Source organism: Cyprinodon variegatus, unplaced genomic scaffold, assembly GCF_000732505.1.
Source record: "Cyprinodon variegatus isolate N-32 unplaced genomic scaffold, C_variegatus-1.0 Scaffold640, whole genome shotgun sequence".
Classification (NCBI taxonomy): domain Eukaryota; kingdom Metazoa; phylum Chordata; class Actinopteri; order Cyprinodontiformes; family Cyprinodontidae; genus Cyprinodon; species Cyprinodon variegatus.
Window position 1 is genome coordinate 146026 of NW_015151093.1, and position 18659 is coordinate 164684.

General features: G+C 37.8%; 1 protein-coding gene across 1 annotated transcript in view; it reads left to right on the top strand.

Annotated features, from left to right (window-relative positions):
• The first annotated feature begins 324 nt into the window (after positions 1-324).
• The window catches only part of LOC107096643 (ankyrin repeat and fibronectin type-III domain-containing protein 1-like), a 36318-nt gene continuing 17983 nt past the window's right edge, over positions 325-18659 (top strand). Inside the window, exons 1-5 of the mRNA XM_015393394.1 lie at positions 325-492; positions 6717-7029; positions 9064-9331; positions 9430-9630; positions 13646-13762. Of these exons, the coding sequence (XP_015248880.1) occupies positions 6868-7029; positions 9064-9331; positions 9430-9630; positions 13646-13762 (748 nt within the window). The 5' untranslated portion in view covers positions 325-492; positions 6717-6867. The remainder of the gene's footprint in view (positions 493-6716; positions 7030-9063; positions 9332-9429; positions 9631-13645; positions 13763-18659) is intronic.

An 18659-nucleotide genomic window follows, 5' to 3' on the forward strand; every position in this document is an offset into this window, starting at 1 on the left:
TTCAAGCCCTTTTCCTGGCATTTCAGACATATGAAAACTTTGGTTTTGTCTCGGTAGGTTTTACTATAAATAGTGGGATACACCGCCCACTCCCACACCCTGCTGGAAAATAATAAACTAATCAACATTATCCCTCTCATCGCATCAGCTGATCAAATAAAAAAAAAGTAACGATCTAGTGCAACACAAACAAATAATAAAAGGGATTTACTAAATGATTTTAAAGGAAATATAGCCTAACTATTTGAAAGAGAAGTTGAGGAAGTGGGCGGAACAAGGGAAACGTGTGTGCTTGGGTGGGTGTCGGATAATCTTCGGTCTCCCACTCGGGTGTAACGGTCAGGTGGGTCTGTCAGTCTGTGGAGCAACGTTTGTGAAACGATGGATTATATCCGATCAGCTGGCGGACTTCTCTGAACAAAAACAACTATGTGGAAGCGTCTCCGGAGGGACGGACGGAAGCCAGAATAGAGCAAAATTACCGAGTTTACGGTAAGAGACGCAAAGGTGTTTCACAGGATGGTGACAGAAGGGAGAGGCTCCTTCAGTACAGGAGAGCGCTGACCTTCTTGGCTTTAGAGTTGCATTAAAGTTTCTAAACACTTTTATGTTTATTTTAGCTTCTGGAATAATCAATGATGTAAGGAAATAAGTATTTGTTTATCAAATAGAAACTTAGACGTTACTGTTGACCTGAAGAAAGAAAAATTATTGAGGAAGATATTCACGATCAGGGTCTTGAAGAAAAAAAATAGGTTACAGTTTTACGAGAGAAAAAGATCTCAAAGAACTTCCAAAAAAGTTAGTCTTTGATTTAAAAGTGATCCAAAAATGATTTATAATATAAAAACTACATTTTTACCTAAATTTATGAAATAAAATGACTTTGTTTCCTTCATAACAGTTTACTTTATTGCATGTTGCAGGGTATATGGAACTGAAGCAGCAGTGCACAAAGAAATGAACTCCTTTCTAAGAAAAGCAAGAGAACAAATGTGGTCTGTTGCTGAATATGACCTAAATCATGAGATTAAAAAAACAAACAAAAAAAAAAAAAAACGCTTTTGCACTTAAAATGAAGGGTTAATGTTAAGATGTAGAAGCTGTTCAGAGCCTCATTTAATCCCAGAAAGTTGTATAATAACATGTTATTGTGCGTTTTGAACCAGAACATCCTGCTCTTATTAGTGGAACAATTACCTCTTGATCCATTTTTGTGTATTCTACAGAAAAATAGCCTTCATGTGAGCTCAGTCTCTTTCCTAGAATTAACCAGTGTTTGTAAAACAAATATCCGTCATGGCTTTGTCTGCAGTGACAAGTAAGAATAGTTTAAAGAAAGACGATAGAGGTCCAAAGTGCTGATTGTGTTGTTTAATGTACCTCAAAGTGACCAGTCATCTTGTCTTGTCATAAGGAGAGTAATTGATTAAAAATCCTGCTGACAGATGTTAAAGGCTTCTCTTTGATATGCATTTTGACCCTTTGGTACCAATATATTACGTTTTAATCCAATCCTAAGTCTATTTTGTTCCTGTAAACAAACCATTTCCCACCAACATGCTTAAATCATAGCATATCATTGGTTGTAATTAAGTGTTATCATGAGTTTCCATGATATACTGAAAGCTTTGGCATTCACAATCACGTCACAATATCAATATTTACAATATGTCAATTGCAATTGATTGTTTGGATAACCAGTCAGTTATACTTTAATTGCCATACGCTGTGCATCCCAATGATATATCTGCACAGCTTAACTCAAATTCCCATCCACTCTTGATGCCTAATGTCTCTGTATATCGTGGTGGCTAAGAGGCTACAATTTTAAATACATTGTGGAGACATTGTAATGATAGAAAAGAAAGACAGAAGTCAGGAAAAAGAAAGTTAACAATCACAATATTTAGCAATACCCTGACACGTGCATTTTTTTTCGTAATACTGTGCAGCCATAACCACTAAATATTGACTGCAGTCATAAAACCACACTTACCCAAAGTGGGCAACAAAGCACAGAAAATCAATTTCAGTCAGTGGTGATCTAATCAGGTCTAACTGGTTCTACAAGTAGACATGAAATTCTTCATGTTCATTGTGAACATCTCATTAGTTCACCAGTTTCCTCCCCAAAACCATGCTAAACAACCTAAAATGCAAGCTTACCAAATAGTTTAAGAGTATAATGACCAGCATTTGTTTTTGGTTACATTGCCTTAATTAATAAGTTGATTTAATTTATTTATGAAAATAAAATTATGAAAATTCCAAAACAACAAAAAAGTCTATGTTCTTTGTTTTGTTTTGTTTTTTATTAACTAAGAATTTCATATGCCTTGAAACCAAAATAGCTGAATTCTGGAGGGTTTGGGATATGATCCAGAACACAGATAAAACTTTGCTGTTAAGTCATAGCATTACAGTATGAACTTCTATATAACCCTGGATGGGTCTTATTGTGAGAATCAGCAACTCTTCTCTATTGGGTTCTGGATTTAAGACCCACCCTCATGGGAACTGAGATGCTAGGTGCCTAATGATGGTGAGTGTGACTGTCTATAAAAGCAAATGCCCTTTCCCCTATAGAATAGGGTGTTATAGAACAGATTTTTTTTAACAGAGTTGCTATATATGTCTGGTTTTCATGTTTTGGCTGATTGTTTTTGCATCAACCTCACTCTGCTGGCTGATTTTAAAATTAAAACAGCATTTGGTTAACAAATGTTAGATAAGATAAAAGTGAAACAATATTTTAGATACAATTATAAATCCACATTTTTATTTGGAATTAGTTTCACAAACTCAACCTGGAGTCTATATTTAGAGCTGCCTTCACTGTTCTGTTTAACTGAAACATCCTTATTTTGCCCAAACTCTCTTTTTATGCAGTGCTATGAACTTTCCACTGTGTGTTTTTCTTCTCCTATGTCCTGATCATACAGCATTTTGAATTGTGTTGTTACTGAAATCTACTAATAAACTTGGGTTGCTTTTTAAATATTCAGTATAAAAACTAGTGTTGATATTTGATTGATTTATATATATTTAAACATGTAGTCTCAATTTAGGGATTGTCTTTATGCAAATAAAATTACTGGCTTCTTTTTGTGATGTCATAAAAAATAGGCTGAATGATTTTTTTAAGAACCTATATTATTCAGTTTAAACTGTTCAAATGTTGCTAGGCACCAAATTTCTTTGCCATATTTTCTTCACTGTGTACAAAGGGGATTCCCAATACATTTTGGATGGAAATTAAAATAAGCATCCTCAAACTGGTTCAAGACATGCAAATAATCTATTTATAGATATTAAGTTTAAGTACTTGTGCCACCCCCTGATAATTGGGCACTGGGTGGTGTACCATATTAAAAACCCCTACTGTGGATTCGTTTGAATGTTGTTTACTAAACTCTAAAGTGAACCTAATATTGAATCTAAAAACCTAATCTTTTAGGTATCAGTAAATCAATTACAACTCAGCCCTTTGACGTTTCAGGCCACTCTGTGGTTTATTCTCACAGTTGACTGTGCAGCATCACTTCCTGTGGGATTGACATTATTCATCACATGTTTCCATGCATTGCTGAACTTTAGAGCCGCTGCATTTTCGCAGACTAACAAACCGGAAAGACCGCTTGCACACATGCGGCACTCTCATGTCTGCATCAGACAGCTTCGCAAAGGTTAAAGAAAAAAAAAAGAAAATAGCATCAAGTTGAGAGTCTGACAAAAACCACAGTGAATCTGTGGTGTATTTCTCCTCTCGGGTCAGTGTTTCATACCCTCCTGCTCACGTATTCTCTAAAGTGCATCCTCCAGTTTCTGAGAAGCCTGCCTGATCTTGTTTTATCTGAAAGACAAACACTAAACAGGAGCTTATCTCCTCTAGCAAATGTCTCATCAGCACTTTAAGGGGGTTCTGTAGGACAATATAAACAAACAGTGGAAAGATCTTTCTTTTAGTAACACTGATACTGCCCTTATAGTCCTGTACCCAGACTTATTGACAATGCATGCACTGTGCAAACTACTGACTCACTTAACAGGCATGGTGGTGATGTGGTATCATTATGGCCAAATTAGAACTCACCATGGGAGTATTTGATTTCTCCCAAGGACAGTTTACCACTTAGTGCATAAAGACCTGGTTCCTCAGGGAGATGAGATGGCGATGGTGACAGATCCACTTATTCACATCTGACATCCTGTGAATGTCCGCCTTTAGAAAGAGGGATGCTTTTTGAAATGAAGTTGAGGCGACAGGAAAATGACTCAAAGCTGTGGAGGGGATGAAAAGAAAAAAAAAACAGTGTCACAAAATGAGACATGTTGACTGAAAGGCAGAGAGAAGTAATTCAGAACCCGATCATAATAACATGGTTTGAAATCCTGAGCCATCATTACTGATTTTCTTTCAGGATTTAAATAGATTCATACCCATTAAACCTTTTCACATCTAGACAAATCACAATGCAAACTTTGGTGTGTGTCATTTGGGTTAAACGTCAAAGTTCAAAATGACAATAGTATGTAATTGTTAAGTAAACAGGAAATGGTAGTATCAAAAACTTTTGTAAATAATGGAAATATTTTCTTCTCCGTTTAATGATAATTGAACTTTATTGATCTCACATTTGAGAAATGTACCTCTGCATTTAACCCATCCTCTTGGGGAGCAGTAGGCTGCCATCATGGGGCACCTGGGGAGCGATCCCTGATTAAGGGTCTTGCTCAGAGAGCCAGAGTGGCAGTCTGTAGGAGTGGATTTTGGACTCACAACCTCAGTATTCCAAGCTCTACGCATAAGCACTAGGCCACCAATCCTGTCATGGTAAAACCGCTCAAGCTCTCATTCATTGATGGACATCATCTAGGCCATTCTATATGAACATTTGTTGATTTAAACCAGTGTTTCCCAATGTTTTTTGACTTCGTACCCCTTTGGGCATTTTGCCTCACCATGAGTAACCCTTTTAGTCCAAATTACAGATGATTGTGCAAAAGTAAGATGTACAATAACTTATTAAAAAAAAAAAAAAAAAAGCAATTTTACTAAATCTTTTAACCTGAGCATTTAATTCTTAGGCATTTTTTAATTCTTTCCATCTCAAATAAAAGGTAAATAAGTGAGGAATCGAAAAAAAATAAAGATAAAATAATAATATAAACCTGTATTTTTAAAGCTGGAGCTACTCTTAAACTTGATCAATTGGGGAAAAAAAACTATAGTCAGACTGACTTAATTAGTTTTACTTTGTTTTCATCAAGACTCCTGAGTTGCTTTGAGGAGCTCTGACAGCTCATTGTGGAAAACAGCTGATCCCAGGCTGTTCTCTACATCTAGCCTGTTCCTCTGCCTGGTTTCAATGTGGGTCACAGCTGAAGGTGAACTCAAAGACAAACATACTTTTTGGTTGGTAAAAGCTTGTTTTATTTTTCAGTTTGGTCTTCACAAAGCAAAACACATCCCAGCTCTATTTTATTTTAATACCTAAGAAATAAAATATTTTCATGTACCCCGTGCAATGCACTTTGGGTATGCTTATCCCCGGTTGGAAATCACTTATTTAAACCATTCAGTGTAGTGCTGGAGTTGAACCTCTACCCAAGTGTCTTTTTGATTTTAATTAGTTCCCTCCATCCTTCCTGGCCCTTTATTTTTTTAGCAGACAGAAAGGAAAAAAGGAAGCACACTGCAAAATATTTCAGATTAGAATTCAAATCCTGGACCACTGCCTTTGCTGTTTTGACTAATTTTCTCTAAAAAGGATGACCAGGAGTGAAATAAATATGCAGGAATAAAGTATTTAAAAAAAACAACTTCTAAGACCTTCAGCAAATTGCTAAATCACACACAAGGGGACTCTTTGCTCGTTAAGTTAACTAATTAGGACAATTTTTGGCTCTGAAATCTTTCAAGGGAGATCTAAGTAAATAGGGCTGAATGATAAAAAATAAATATTTATCAGGGGAGTGTCGGCCTAGTGGTTAGGGCATAGAGCTTGGAGGTTCTGAGTTTGAGCCCCACACCCACAGACTACCACTCTGGGTCCCTGAGCAAAGACCCTTAACTCCACACTGCTTAGGTTAAATCTAGAGACTTCATTTCGTTGCTCTGTACTTGTGACAGTGTAATGACAATAAAAACTACAAGGGGAAAAAAAGAAAAAATGATTTCTTCTAGTTAGTGTTGATCTATAGGAAAAAACTTCAATTGATATAACTAAAATTTTGTTTTTGTAATGTGACAAAAATATGGATCAATTTAGGAGAGATTTTCACTTCAGATCCTTAGAAGATGGTTAAGTTCATAATAAAAAGATGGAGTTGTGTGAGTTTGTAAATCTTTCTTAATTAGAACGATGGGTCTCCTCCTTTGTTTGTCGCAAGATTGCATTCAGAGGGCAGAAAACCCAGGGCACATAACGGCAGGTAAGAGGAGAAGAAGCAAAAGAGCAAGCAGAAGCTGAATCCTTCAAGCCATTTTCATCTGCTTTGAACAGACATTACTGGCGTCCATTTATCCACTGACACCTCTCAGCCAATACTCAGCACTCAACTTAGAAGTAAATTGTCTTCAATGAAAAAAAAAAATCAGTAGCCTCACTTACTTTTCTGTTTTCTCTTTTTTGGGGGAGGGGTTCCCTTTTCTCAACCTTTCATTTCTCAATTTTCCTGGCTTTTATCAATCTCCCCTTTGTTCCTCTCAGAGTTCTAATCCTTCCTTCAATTTTCAAACAACTCACATCTTTCCTCTGCAACATTTTTGACCTCTAAGCTCTATTCCCTCTGCTTAAATCTTTTCCTGTCCCCCAACCCCTGCCCTTTCCTCTTCTCCATCTCCTCGCCCTCTCTGTCCTCATGTCCGTATCTATGAGGAACCCACCCCAACGCCGGCGCTCTCTGGGTCCAGTCTCACCCAAACGAATCTACAGGAACCTCTCCGTCAGACTGAGGGGAGGAGAGTCCTCGGTAGCAGCGGAGGTGGATCCACCCAAGCACACCACCAAGCCTGCAGAAGCTGTAAGATATTAGCACTCTCCTCATGCTTCACCTCCTGTTCCCCTACATTCATATTTTGCATCAACAAACAGCTCAAGCTGAGGCAGTTTTATATCGTATTATTTGCATTTTCTCAGAAAATGTGCAACTTTACTCATAAACAGGTAGAACAATATGGCTACTTACCTACACTTTGCCCACGTGAAAAAGCAATTGGCCTTTAAACCTAATGATTGGTTGACCCATGATCTCTTAGTTAAGGTGTGTAATAAGAAAAATATATTTTATTCTCCGTTGAGGAATTCTGGTCTGATTTCCTGTGCAGAATGATTTGAATTTAACTGTAGTGAAGGATTTTCAAAAATGAGCTGATGCATCACCTCTTAATAAGATTTAAGGCCAGACTTTTAGATAGATTATTTTAGACAATCGTTTAGATTAGTTTTGAAGCATTTGAAGGTGGCGTTGCTTGTAAACTCGGCTTAGAATTAAGCAAACAGTAGCTGGATATTCTTCAGGAGAGATGATCTAAAAGAGTCTAATTTATAGTTTGATCAGTTATGTTAAGTCATCCAGGTTCCACAGACCATCACAGTACCTCCAACATGTTTGACTGTTAATAATGGGTTTGTTTTCTGACAGATTGAAAAGGACAAACACCTTCCAAACCTCACATATAATTTCACTAAATATTTTCCTAAATAGTTTTCTGACCATTCAGATTATTCCAAAAAAAAAAAAGAAAAAGAAAAAGAAAAAGAAAATTAAAAACAATCCAGTGGACTTTGTTTCCAAGTTCGAAGACGTTTCGCTTCCCTTCCAGGAAGCTGTTTCAATTCAAAATGTCAGGAATGGTCCTAAAAAATGTCAAGATTATTTTTCTTGTACAAATGTAGCACGATCATATCCTGTTTGCTGTTTGGTCACCAGCAGTTTTTGAAATTCTACAATAGATTTGATCTTTCACCTAGTCTCTCTTTCTTATACATTCTAGCTGATACCAGTAAGGCCTGAAGTACTTAAGTTATTGTTCTTGGTCATTTTATGACCTCCAGGGTGAGTTGCTAATGTGCTCTTGGAGTAATTTTTCTTGGCCTCCTACTCTTGGAAGGTTTTCGTACCATCTTACCTTGTTTTTTCCATTTGTTAATGATGGTTCTTACTATATTGTAGTTTACGGGAGTCCCCCTGTCCTAAAAATTACTTTTTAATCCATATCCAACTGACTGATGCTAATGACTCTCACCTGTTCCTCAATTTCCTTAAACCAGGAACATGTATTTCTTTTTGAGTATTGGTCCAATTCATGTTGTCAAAAGGTTCTTTTAAAGTAGGTACTTGGCGCAATAGGTTTGGCACTGATGAAAATTTTACTCTGAAATCTAACTAAAGGAATTGAGTTCTTTTTCCTATTGCTGCAGACCGCATGTCCTTCAACATTTGTGTTCAATTCAGTTCAAAAATACTTTATTAATCCCAAAGGGAAATTAAATGTTGCAGTAACTCATAGATATTTTTTTTTAAGCACAAAGCTAATCCTTGACAAAGATCATTTGTGCTTTCACTAAACAGAGTATGTGTAACTTAGCACGATGTCCTGTGGTTTTGATCTGTTTTATGGTGAAGAGCTAAAACTACATCTGCTGCATCTGTGAAAGTTTGGCTGCTTTGTAGATTATAGCTGGGTTTGTGTTCAAACTGAGGGCCAAACTATCCAAATGCACACATAATACAGTATAAAGCATGAACACCCCCACAAAGAGCTAAAAGAAAAAGAAAACTGTCAACACTTTTCTTTCATCTTCAGTAACCTTTTTATTCTTTAATAACTCAAATTCCCAAGCTTTCTTTATCTCATGATGCTAGAGTATGAGTTTGTTGTCCTTGGCTGCTTTGATTTATGGATCTTGTGGGTGTTTTTTTTTTTCTTTCATTTTCTTTTAATGCAGCTCCCTCCCCGCCACCTTGCTAAATAAATCTCTTGGACATCTAAAACCTTCTTTTTCTTTCTAACGCTTTCCTTGGTGGTGCACCCTTCCTCCTTCTCCCCATTAGTACAAGACCCTGTGGGAGGCAGTGGAAAATGAGGACACTTTGGCTGTGCAAAGCCTTTTGTCCAAAGATCATGGCAGCTCTGGAGGAGGAGGAACAAGCTTGTGGGAGAGAGGAGAGAAGAAAGAGAAGGACTGGGAGAAAGATAAAGAAAAAGGGGTGAACAGAGTGAGCGAACAGGGTTTGGTTCCATTGGATGTGGCAGCACTTACCCACAACTCCCCTCTTCTACATGTGCTGACAAAGGCAGGAGCCAGACATAACCCTATTTGTAAGTACTATGATTTAAATGATCCAAAAAGAGCATGAAAACAGTTGAAGGGTTGATTTCACATGGTGAATTATGTACAACCACTGTCTACCTCTCAGTGTGCCGGCCAGTAGACTGGGGGCTCAAGCTGGATTCCCTGGTGGATCTGGCAAGTAAACGAGTGGAGGAGAGGAAGCTGGAGTTGGCCAGAAAAACAGGAGCGGGCCCCCAGGCACAGGCTGAGGTCCAGAGACAGGCTCGCCTCTGGAGACTCCGGCTGCAGCTGTACTGCCGGATGAGAGAGAACTTCCAGAACACAGGTCAGTGCTGTTGGGTCAGACTGTGGTTCCTCATAAACTCTGAAGTATTCATACCCCTTGAACTTTTTCACGCTTTGTCCGCCTACGGTCACACACATCGATGCATTTATCTAGGAGATTTTGTGAAAGACCAACAAAACACTTTCACTTTCAATTGGTTTCCAGAATTTTTTTGTTCATAAAAATCTACTTTTAGCTCCAAGTATCAATAATTTTGAGAAGGCTTGAACACGAACATCAAGACAGCCTGAACTCAGTCAGATTAAACGAATGGGATCTTTGAATACACATTTTCAAATCTCGCAGTTATGAAATTTAAATTGGTTTCGGACTTTGACTTGGCCATTGAAACGCGAAAAAGTGAAAAAGCAGAATATGTGTTAGACACAGGTTTTAAAAATTTTTCTTTTCCCTCGATTTCAAAATTTTGCAGAACTTGGTATTGGTCCATGAAAACAAATCACATCAAATGTGCGTTCTAAACATGATAAAGAGGTAATAATGCTATGAACTGCTGATTGCATAGTGTATAAAACACCAAATTTATATTTAATCTAAAATATCAGTATTATGGGCTGTTGGTCATTGTCTTACAAGGACACTGGAGGCCTATTGGTTGATGCAGAGCTCTTGCTTTCTGGAAAGGCTGTTAGTACCTGGTTCTAGTCCCATTGACTGTTACCCTTGGTTCCTAAAAAAGGCTCTGGCCCTACAGTAATTCTCATGCATTTTACTCTCTTCTGCAAATAAAAGTCTTTCAGGACACTGGTTTGTTGGCAGTGTGGCATGATGGGCAGCTCTCCTTCGTCAGCCATCAGCAATAAACTATTTTTGATGGATAAAAGAGCAAAACACAACAATTTCCAGAAACCAGATGACAGTAAAATAGACTTAATCTCAGTATAAGAGAGGTCTAGAGTGAGGATTGTCACATGGACACATTTTAGGAAGAATAACAGAGCGGACATGGAACGTAGTCAGTTCTGCAGGCACTGCAAGCTGCTTTCTGCTCCCTCGGGGGGTTGGGTTAAATTCAGGCCACAACTCTCATTGGAATGTATGTTATGGATAATTGTTATGACAAATTAATTTGTATTAGATTGTGGTTAAAACTTCACAAACTTAACGGAACCAATGGGGGGGTGAATACTTTTGTAAAGCAGTAAAAGCTGAAATTCCTTACCCAAACATTGTTTTTAATTTCCTAAAACAGTGTGGTAGCTCTGAAGTTCTCAACGTAAAACTGTCTGATTTATTCTGTAAACATTTAGAACATACTTTGTTTTGCTCTTCCCTTTTTAAGATCTTTTTTATTGCATTTACAACAAACCTGCCATATGTTTTAAGTAGTCATTTTCTTTCTAACACAACCCCTTCATGCTATTCAGTGTCACTTTTCTAAGGTGCTCTTTCTGCACTTGTGAGAGACGATACACACCGAGTCCCTCACCAGTAATCCCGCTGCATGATGCCATGCCAGGGAACACTGTTTATGCTCATGTTTCTTTAAACAGGATGATAAAGCACTGTGCTTAATCTGCAAATGAAGATGTCTCAGAACAAACTACAGCTCTGATTAGGGAAAATAAAAGCCCATGTTTTCAACCTAATCTGTTTAAATTTAGATGATCTTTACAGGGGATTTTACGCTGCTTCTGCAGGTTTTTCCACAGGACTTAACTAACCAGCCAAGGGCCAAACAAAAGGTCCATAGTAACTCTAGAGGTTACAATGGGCAAAACAGAACAACTAAAGGTCTATGGCTGTACTCATTTGGCTTTCCTCAAAAGGGTAACAAAAATAAATCATTTAGAAGGTTTTTTCTTCTTTTTTTTTGCAGTTTATCACAAACCGTGTAGGTGGTACAGCAAACAGATGGTTAGAGGAGTCAAAATTAAACTAACATGTAAGATGCTGATTGAGTCAGAAAGCTGTTAATGCATATGGAGGTGGTTAAAGTTTCTTTGACTTTGATTTGTAATAATAAAAAACTAAGCTCCACTCTACCTCACAGCTACGCTGTACTTTCTGAAGACCTGTCATATGAAAACCAAATGACATGTATTAAGGTCTGAGGTTACAACATGGCAAGATATGAAAAAGCTGAAGACATATGAAATGTCGGCACTTTAATTGTGATTACACTTCTATTCTAGTGAGCTACAGCAATGTGAGGGGATAACCTTCGCTAAAGCAATTAACCTTTCATTTGCTTGCCATTCATTTACTGTCGACTTGCATGGGTCGATATCAAGACGCTTTTTTTCTATGTGACGCCATCTGTTGACTGCAGAAGCACAATCTCTGTGACAGGTATGCATACGGAAAATAGTACTGAAACAGCCATGCTCTCCCACGTAGCAATAGAGGATCTAGGTAATATATTCTACTGTACTCTGCTGGATTAGTTTGCATGGCTTGACTAGAAAGGGATGAATTCATATTAAAAAAATCACACTGGCTGCATATTTTACCAAGCCTCAGAATATTAGCATTAGATTGTTTTTACAGCTTAGTAACAGCTATTGAGACGCTTTTACTCCATGTCTGATCTACAAAGCCCTCTGTGTGTGCTGACTAAACCACTGAGATCAATTAGTCATCCTCCTATCTTTTTTAGGTTTCACTGACTAATTGTTTCATCTCTTTTGTTCAGTTTTTACTTAAAGTCTCCCTTTAGCCATCCCAGTGTCTCATCATCAGCCTGTCCAAATCCTCATTGCCATTCCTCCACTGGCTGTCTAGATCAAATAAAATCCTTGATGCTGGCAGATTTATGAGCAGGACTCTGCAAACGGCAGGTTCTCAGGGCTACTGTGCTTTTCACTTCTCACACAAACCCGTTTGTGTCTCCATTCTTGGTCCCTTCAGTGGTTTAATGGGTTGTTTTAGTTGTTATGTTATTATGTGTATTTATTACTAACTGTAATGCTTTTAGTTAGAACTATTCATTTCTGCTTCAAGGATCTTCACATCTCTTTGCTGGCTGTTTTATCTGCTCACTTGCAAAGAGAACAAGGCCTCAGGTTTTCTTTTTATGTGCAGTGAAACTAAGCATACTCTTATTACAAATCTCCGGGGGATGAGAACGTTGGCTGAATGTTCAACATCTAAAATATACATGAATTGTGGTCTTAGGTGCTCGGCTTATTGGGAATCCATTCAATTCCAGGTCACCGCAGATCGCGGCTAAACTATAAATCCCTTTGTCTAGACTTGGTGGGCAGAGCACTGTTACTTTTGATCACAAAGGAGAAAGTTTGAGCCACTATTATAGGAGAGACAGTTAAGAGAAACTCCCTGCAGTGTGTTAGAGCTACAAGAGGCTTCAAAGGAAGATTTATTTTTGGTTTACTTAGAGGTAATTATTGCAGTTCGAGACACATTGAACTGCTAGTTGCATGACATGATAGATGGAGGATGTCTGTAAAATTTTCAGAAGACTCTAAATTGGGTTTCAGGTTGTACTTTGATTGGGCAGCTCTATTAGACATTTAAATACTCTGATCGACAACACAGTGCTGCTTTTGTAGATATTGCCTCACCATTAGGCCACCCTTCTCTCTGTTTCATTAATTTTCTGCTGTCTTTCTTCCATGATTGGCCTGTATTTATTTTCCTATAAACTATGCAGCTCCATGTTCCTGCTGAATAAATGCATTGTTGTTGTTTCTGGTGGGGATAGTGTGTTCGGAGGATGAGCCTTTTTGAACAAAGGTTAAAAAGTGCCTTTATTTGGCCTCAAATCTTGTCCTTTGCTTTCAGAATAATCAGGGCTTCCAAACAGCTGTCTTCTTTCCATTCTATCATAAATACCACATTTTTTAAAATAGTCCTGCAAATAGGTTGTCCTATTTAAACTGCAGCTCCCTACTTCTCCTGCAGCACAAAGAGGGAACTTTATCTTATCCTTTTTAATACACTGTACATATCTTGTCATAATTATTTTTGTAGATACATTTTATATGTTTCTTTGTGTAAATTGTAAAATTTTGTCTGTAACTTTTCTACGTAGAGCTCCCAGGCCCTCCCAGTCATGTGTCTTTATTGGTAACCAGCAGTTCATCTCTATGCGTGGTGATCAAGGAGCCAGAGGGTAACAACACCATGGGGCTTATCACCCGTTATAAAGGTAGGTGGTGCTTAAGATTTTTTTAATGCGGAACAAATGAAATTTGAACAGCACAGAGAAACGGTGTACAAAGCAAGAGACACCCAATGATTCAGTAGCTTGTGGACCTCTTTGATTAGACTGTTACTGGACTGTTGCAGCCTAATCCAGTTTGACTCATGATTTAGTTGACAGACAGATGGTCTCATATTTGAAGCTAATATGGCTTGATATGCAGAGAAGCTCATGGTTGAGTCAATAACTGCAGGTCAACCAACTCTTGTTATGTAACATTGTTTTTTTTTTTGGTTTGTTTTTTTTTTTTTTTTGGAACATCAAATGCATTATCATTGGAGTTGAGAACTTAAATCAAAATGAAGGTAGGGAGCTACCTGATTATCTAGTAACAAAATACTTCAAAATCCAATTAAAATTCTATTGTGAAAACAGTCTGTAAATAGGCTAGAGAAATTTAAATATGCCACTAAATGAAATAACACAGAAAACTACAGAAAATAAATAGTAAAAGTTAAAAGAAGTACAGGCATTGATAAAAACTCATGATGGTCACAGAAATAACATGAATCTGAACATTATAATTAAAAAAAATCTAAGAAAATAAACAAATGAAAGGCTGACATTGCCTTTCAACCATTATTTAACAGAATGGTTAAAATATGTTAGTGAAGATTCTCAGTCATCCAGGTCATAGTCATTCCAAAGAAAAATTCAAAACAATCTACTAGACTTTGTTTCCAAGCTTGAAGACATTTTGCTTCCTATCCACAAAGCTTTTTCAATTGAGAATGTTAGGAATAGCGTTGAGATCGAGGTTTTATACTGTAGCCCATAAAAGCCTTGTTTTTGTTTTGAAATCATGCAAATTGGAACGGACAAACGGGTCCACCCCTTTGGAATGGGGGTCGTTTGGCTTCTTTTGTTAGACTGCACTCTTCATGAAGAAACGACTCAGTTGTCTCAGATTTGCTGGCCGCCTTTTCCAGACGGCATGTTTCAGCTGCTTCCAAAGATGCTTAATAGGATTTAAGTCAGGAATCATAGAAGGCCACTTCTGAATAGTGCAGTGTTTTCCTCTTAGCCATTCTTGGCTGTTTTTAACTGTGTTTTAACATGCGACTGAGATTAGGCTTTCTGACAATGGGCAGCAGCTTTCTCTTTAGAATCCTTTGATCATCTGGACATTTCATTATGGCCTGCAGAGATTCAAGACTCCCTGTTCTAGATGAAGCAAAGCAGCCCAGATCATGACAGAGCCTCCTCTATGTTTCACTTTAGGGACTGTGTCCTTTTCTTCATATGCTTCGTTTTTCCTTATGTGAACATAGAGCTGATGTTTGGCAAATTCCATTCCGACTCTTTTATGTTTTCAACAATGGTGTCCTCCTTGGTATTCTTTTATTAAATTCACTTTTGCTCAAACAACAACGGACAGTGTGATCTGACACTAATATTCCTTGAGTTTAAAGTTGACCTTTATTCTCTTTAGAAGTTTTTCTGGGCTCTTTTGTTACCATTCCTGTCTTCCATCTCTTTGATTAGTCATCATTTTCCACCTGCAGTCACATCCAAGAAAGTTATTTACTGTCCCACTTCCTTAAATATTTGAATAATGAATTCAACTGTAGTCACAGTTGTGTTAATTTCTTCAGCTTTTTTTTTTTATTTAGTCACAATGACAAAAATCAATTATAGTCTTAGTCACATTTAGTCATTGCCTTCCCAATTTAGTTTTAGTCTTAGTCTAAATCAGGGGTCACCAACGTGGTGCCCACGGGTACCAAGGGGCCCTCAAGGACCACATGGGGTGCCCTCTTCGTCTTCTGAAAGCAGAAAAACTCACTCAGTGGGTTAATTTTTATTTTTTTTATTCTGTTGCTCTTCTTTTTAATCATATATGTATTATTTCATCATGTTAACTATTTCATCATATTTCAGTGGTTTCAAAATGACAATATTAAAAAGAAAATTAGAAATGAATAAAAGAATAAAATAAGAATAAACTGAGTTTTTATGGATGAGATTTACTGTAGGTGAACACTGATCCCTCCAGTTCATAGGTCAGTATTGGTTGCCCTTCCTATGACTTGGTAGCCATCAAGTAGCCCTCAGCCATAAAAAGGTTGGTGACCCCTGGTCTAAATGATGAAAATCAATTTTAGTCTTAGTCAAACTTTAGTAATTTTAGTCAACACTGTAAACAATAGAACTTCTCCACACACTGCTTTTTTAACATATATCACACTGTACAGAATAAAAATTCTTCACACACAGCTTCTCTTTTTCTCTATTTTATTTATATAACACTGTGCAGAATAGAACTTCACACTGATTCGCTTTTTAACATATATCACACTACACACATTGAACCTTTGTTTCAGCTTGTTTCATCACGTCCACAAAGTCTTCATCCTCAATCGTCCTTGCAGGCAGGCCAGAACACCCAATCCATTTTGCAATTGAGTTCTCCAGGGCTTTCTGCTCTTTGGCTTGAGGTATGGGGGTGCATCTCTGCAACAGACTTCTCTTCCTTCCCCAACCTCTGATTTGGCTGTGGTGTCACAGTGTCAGGACTCTAGTTGGGAAGAAAACATTTAAATGATTAATATCTAGTGTATCAGTAGAACATCTTAATTCTATGACAGAGAGACAGACAGATACAGGCACAGAAAGACACACACACACACACATTTATATGCATGCACCCACACACCCCTGTTCCTTCTACTACAGGCCCACCCCTTCCTTACCTTCTTCCAGCATGTTTGCACCTCAGATGTCGCTTGAGATTTGCTGTGTTCTTCCCTGCCATTTTGAAGCTGCAGACTCTTTGGTGTTGTCCTTCCTCCGGTGTTTTTCTTTGCGTTGTAAATGAAATGGCTCCATACATCCAGGCGTTGTTTTCGCCCAGCTCCTCCAACAAACCGTACTCCGGTATCAGAGCCCCACGCAATGACTGCTAAGTTGAGCTAACCACGGTTAACTACTACCAGTGACCAGTATAAGCCCTGTGCTGCTACTTACTGAGCGGCGCAAGGCACTATGGGACAGGCGCCGTGTAAGGACAAACAGGGCAACACCGTGTAATCTTCTATGAAGTTTAAGAAACACTTATATTAACAATTACAAATTAATTATAAGCAATTACATTTCTTAATGTCCATTCGGCCATGGCCCGTAAATTTAATCTGGTCTTAGTCTCGTTAACGAAAATCATTTTTTATTTTTGTCATATTTTTATTTTCTGGAAACAATTTTTGCTAACAAGGAACAATAACTTGGGAGAGTTGATTTTTCATATTGCATTAAGCAGCCATCACAGTTATGGACTGAATAACGTCATATAGATGGCACATTTGGACTCCCAATATGGACTTAGTTTATGACTGCAAATGGAGGTAGGATAGATGGGTGATGATGTCACATGTAAGGTGAGTGCTCCAGCTAACACCAAAGAAAATTGCAGTGGCACTATTTAGCAACCCCTCCCAGTCCAAAGTATTACTAATACAAATATTGTTGTGTGTATTAGTTCTAGCGGCATGCCACAGATGATCTTATTATGATCAGAAAGAGCTCTGCTGTAAACACAACATAACTTATAGTGACTATCATCCTAGCATTAGCTGTTGGGATAATGGAGCACAATTTAGCAAGCTTAGTATTAATTGGAAATATTGTATGAGGGTAAATAAAGGGACAAAATGGAATCCAGTGTTTAAACTGTAACATGTAGCCCCCTATGTGGCCTACTATATATGGGTAGTTTAGCACTACAAAGCAAAGCACAAGGAAAATGAAAACAAACACATTTTCTCTGCCTGGACAGAACCTCTTGTTGCAATGTCGTCTGATGAGAGGAGATGTTGAGTTCAGCAGATCTGATCAAGAGAGAAGATGTGGCAGCCACTCTAGGTCTAGCGGCGTCTCTTTTTAGAGAATCTTTGGCTCAAAGTAGGTTTAGGTAGCCATTCTTATTAATGGTCAGGGTACAGTCACTGGATACACAAACACCAGACTGTACTTTACTTTAGCGCTAGGGTTTACTTTGAAGATGCAGTGTGATACTCAGTTGATAGATGAAAAGGCTTACACGGATATCCTCCCCAATGTACCCATTGGAGAGCGGTGAAGAGCTACTGACATTTGCAGCTTTATAGCAACACAAGGAACTCCTTCTTCCTGGGAACAGTGATAAAAGTGGTTCACTGATGTTTACTGATGGTCATACTATGATGGACGATAGACCAAGTAAATTTTATAGCAGAATCTGGCCTTAAACTTAGTATCCTAAACTTTCTTGAATCCCCGCTTTGATCAGCGCAGTGCTGACAATGGACTTGATGACTTAATAGTGCCGAAGGTTGTGTGTTTCCAAAACCACCCCCTATCATCAACACATAGTGCTTGACAGGTGGAATAAGGTGTTTGATCTTTGCCAAATGTCTAACTGACTCACAGACCTTTCCTTTGTTCTTTTTGTTCATTTAGATGTAAATTTTCAAATCTAGGTTGTGCTGCCATATTCTTTAGAGAGAAGAGGCTTTTCTCTTCACCCTTGCCAAAAAAAAGGCAATTTAATAACTGTAATCTCTTGAACTTTAACATTTAAAATGCTAACAGAGGCTTGTGGAGTCTCATATTCCCCTTGAGGTTTTTGTAGCTTTTCTAAACCTTGTATGGTCCGATATTGAGGTGACTGCAGATTTAAACTTCAGGGAAAATGTCCAGCTTTTTTAAACATTTTCTGAATGACCAAATAAAGTTTTTCACAGCTTAAAGATGACTGTCATATAATTTGGAAATGGCCTTATAATCATTCTTAGATTAACAGACATTAAACATTTCTTCTCTGCTGTCATTTTTTTTTTCTTTTTTGTGTGAATGCATCTTCAAATTG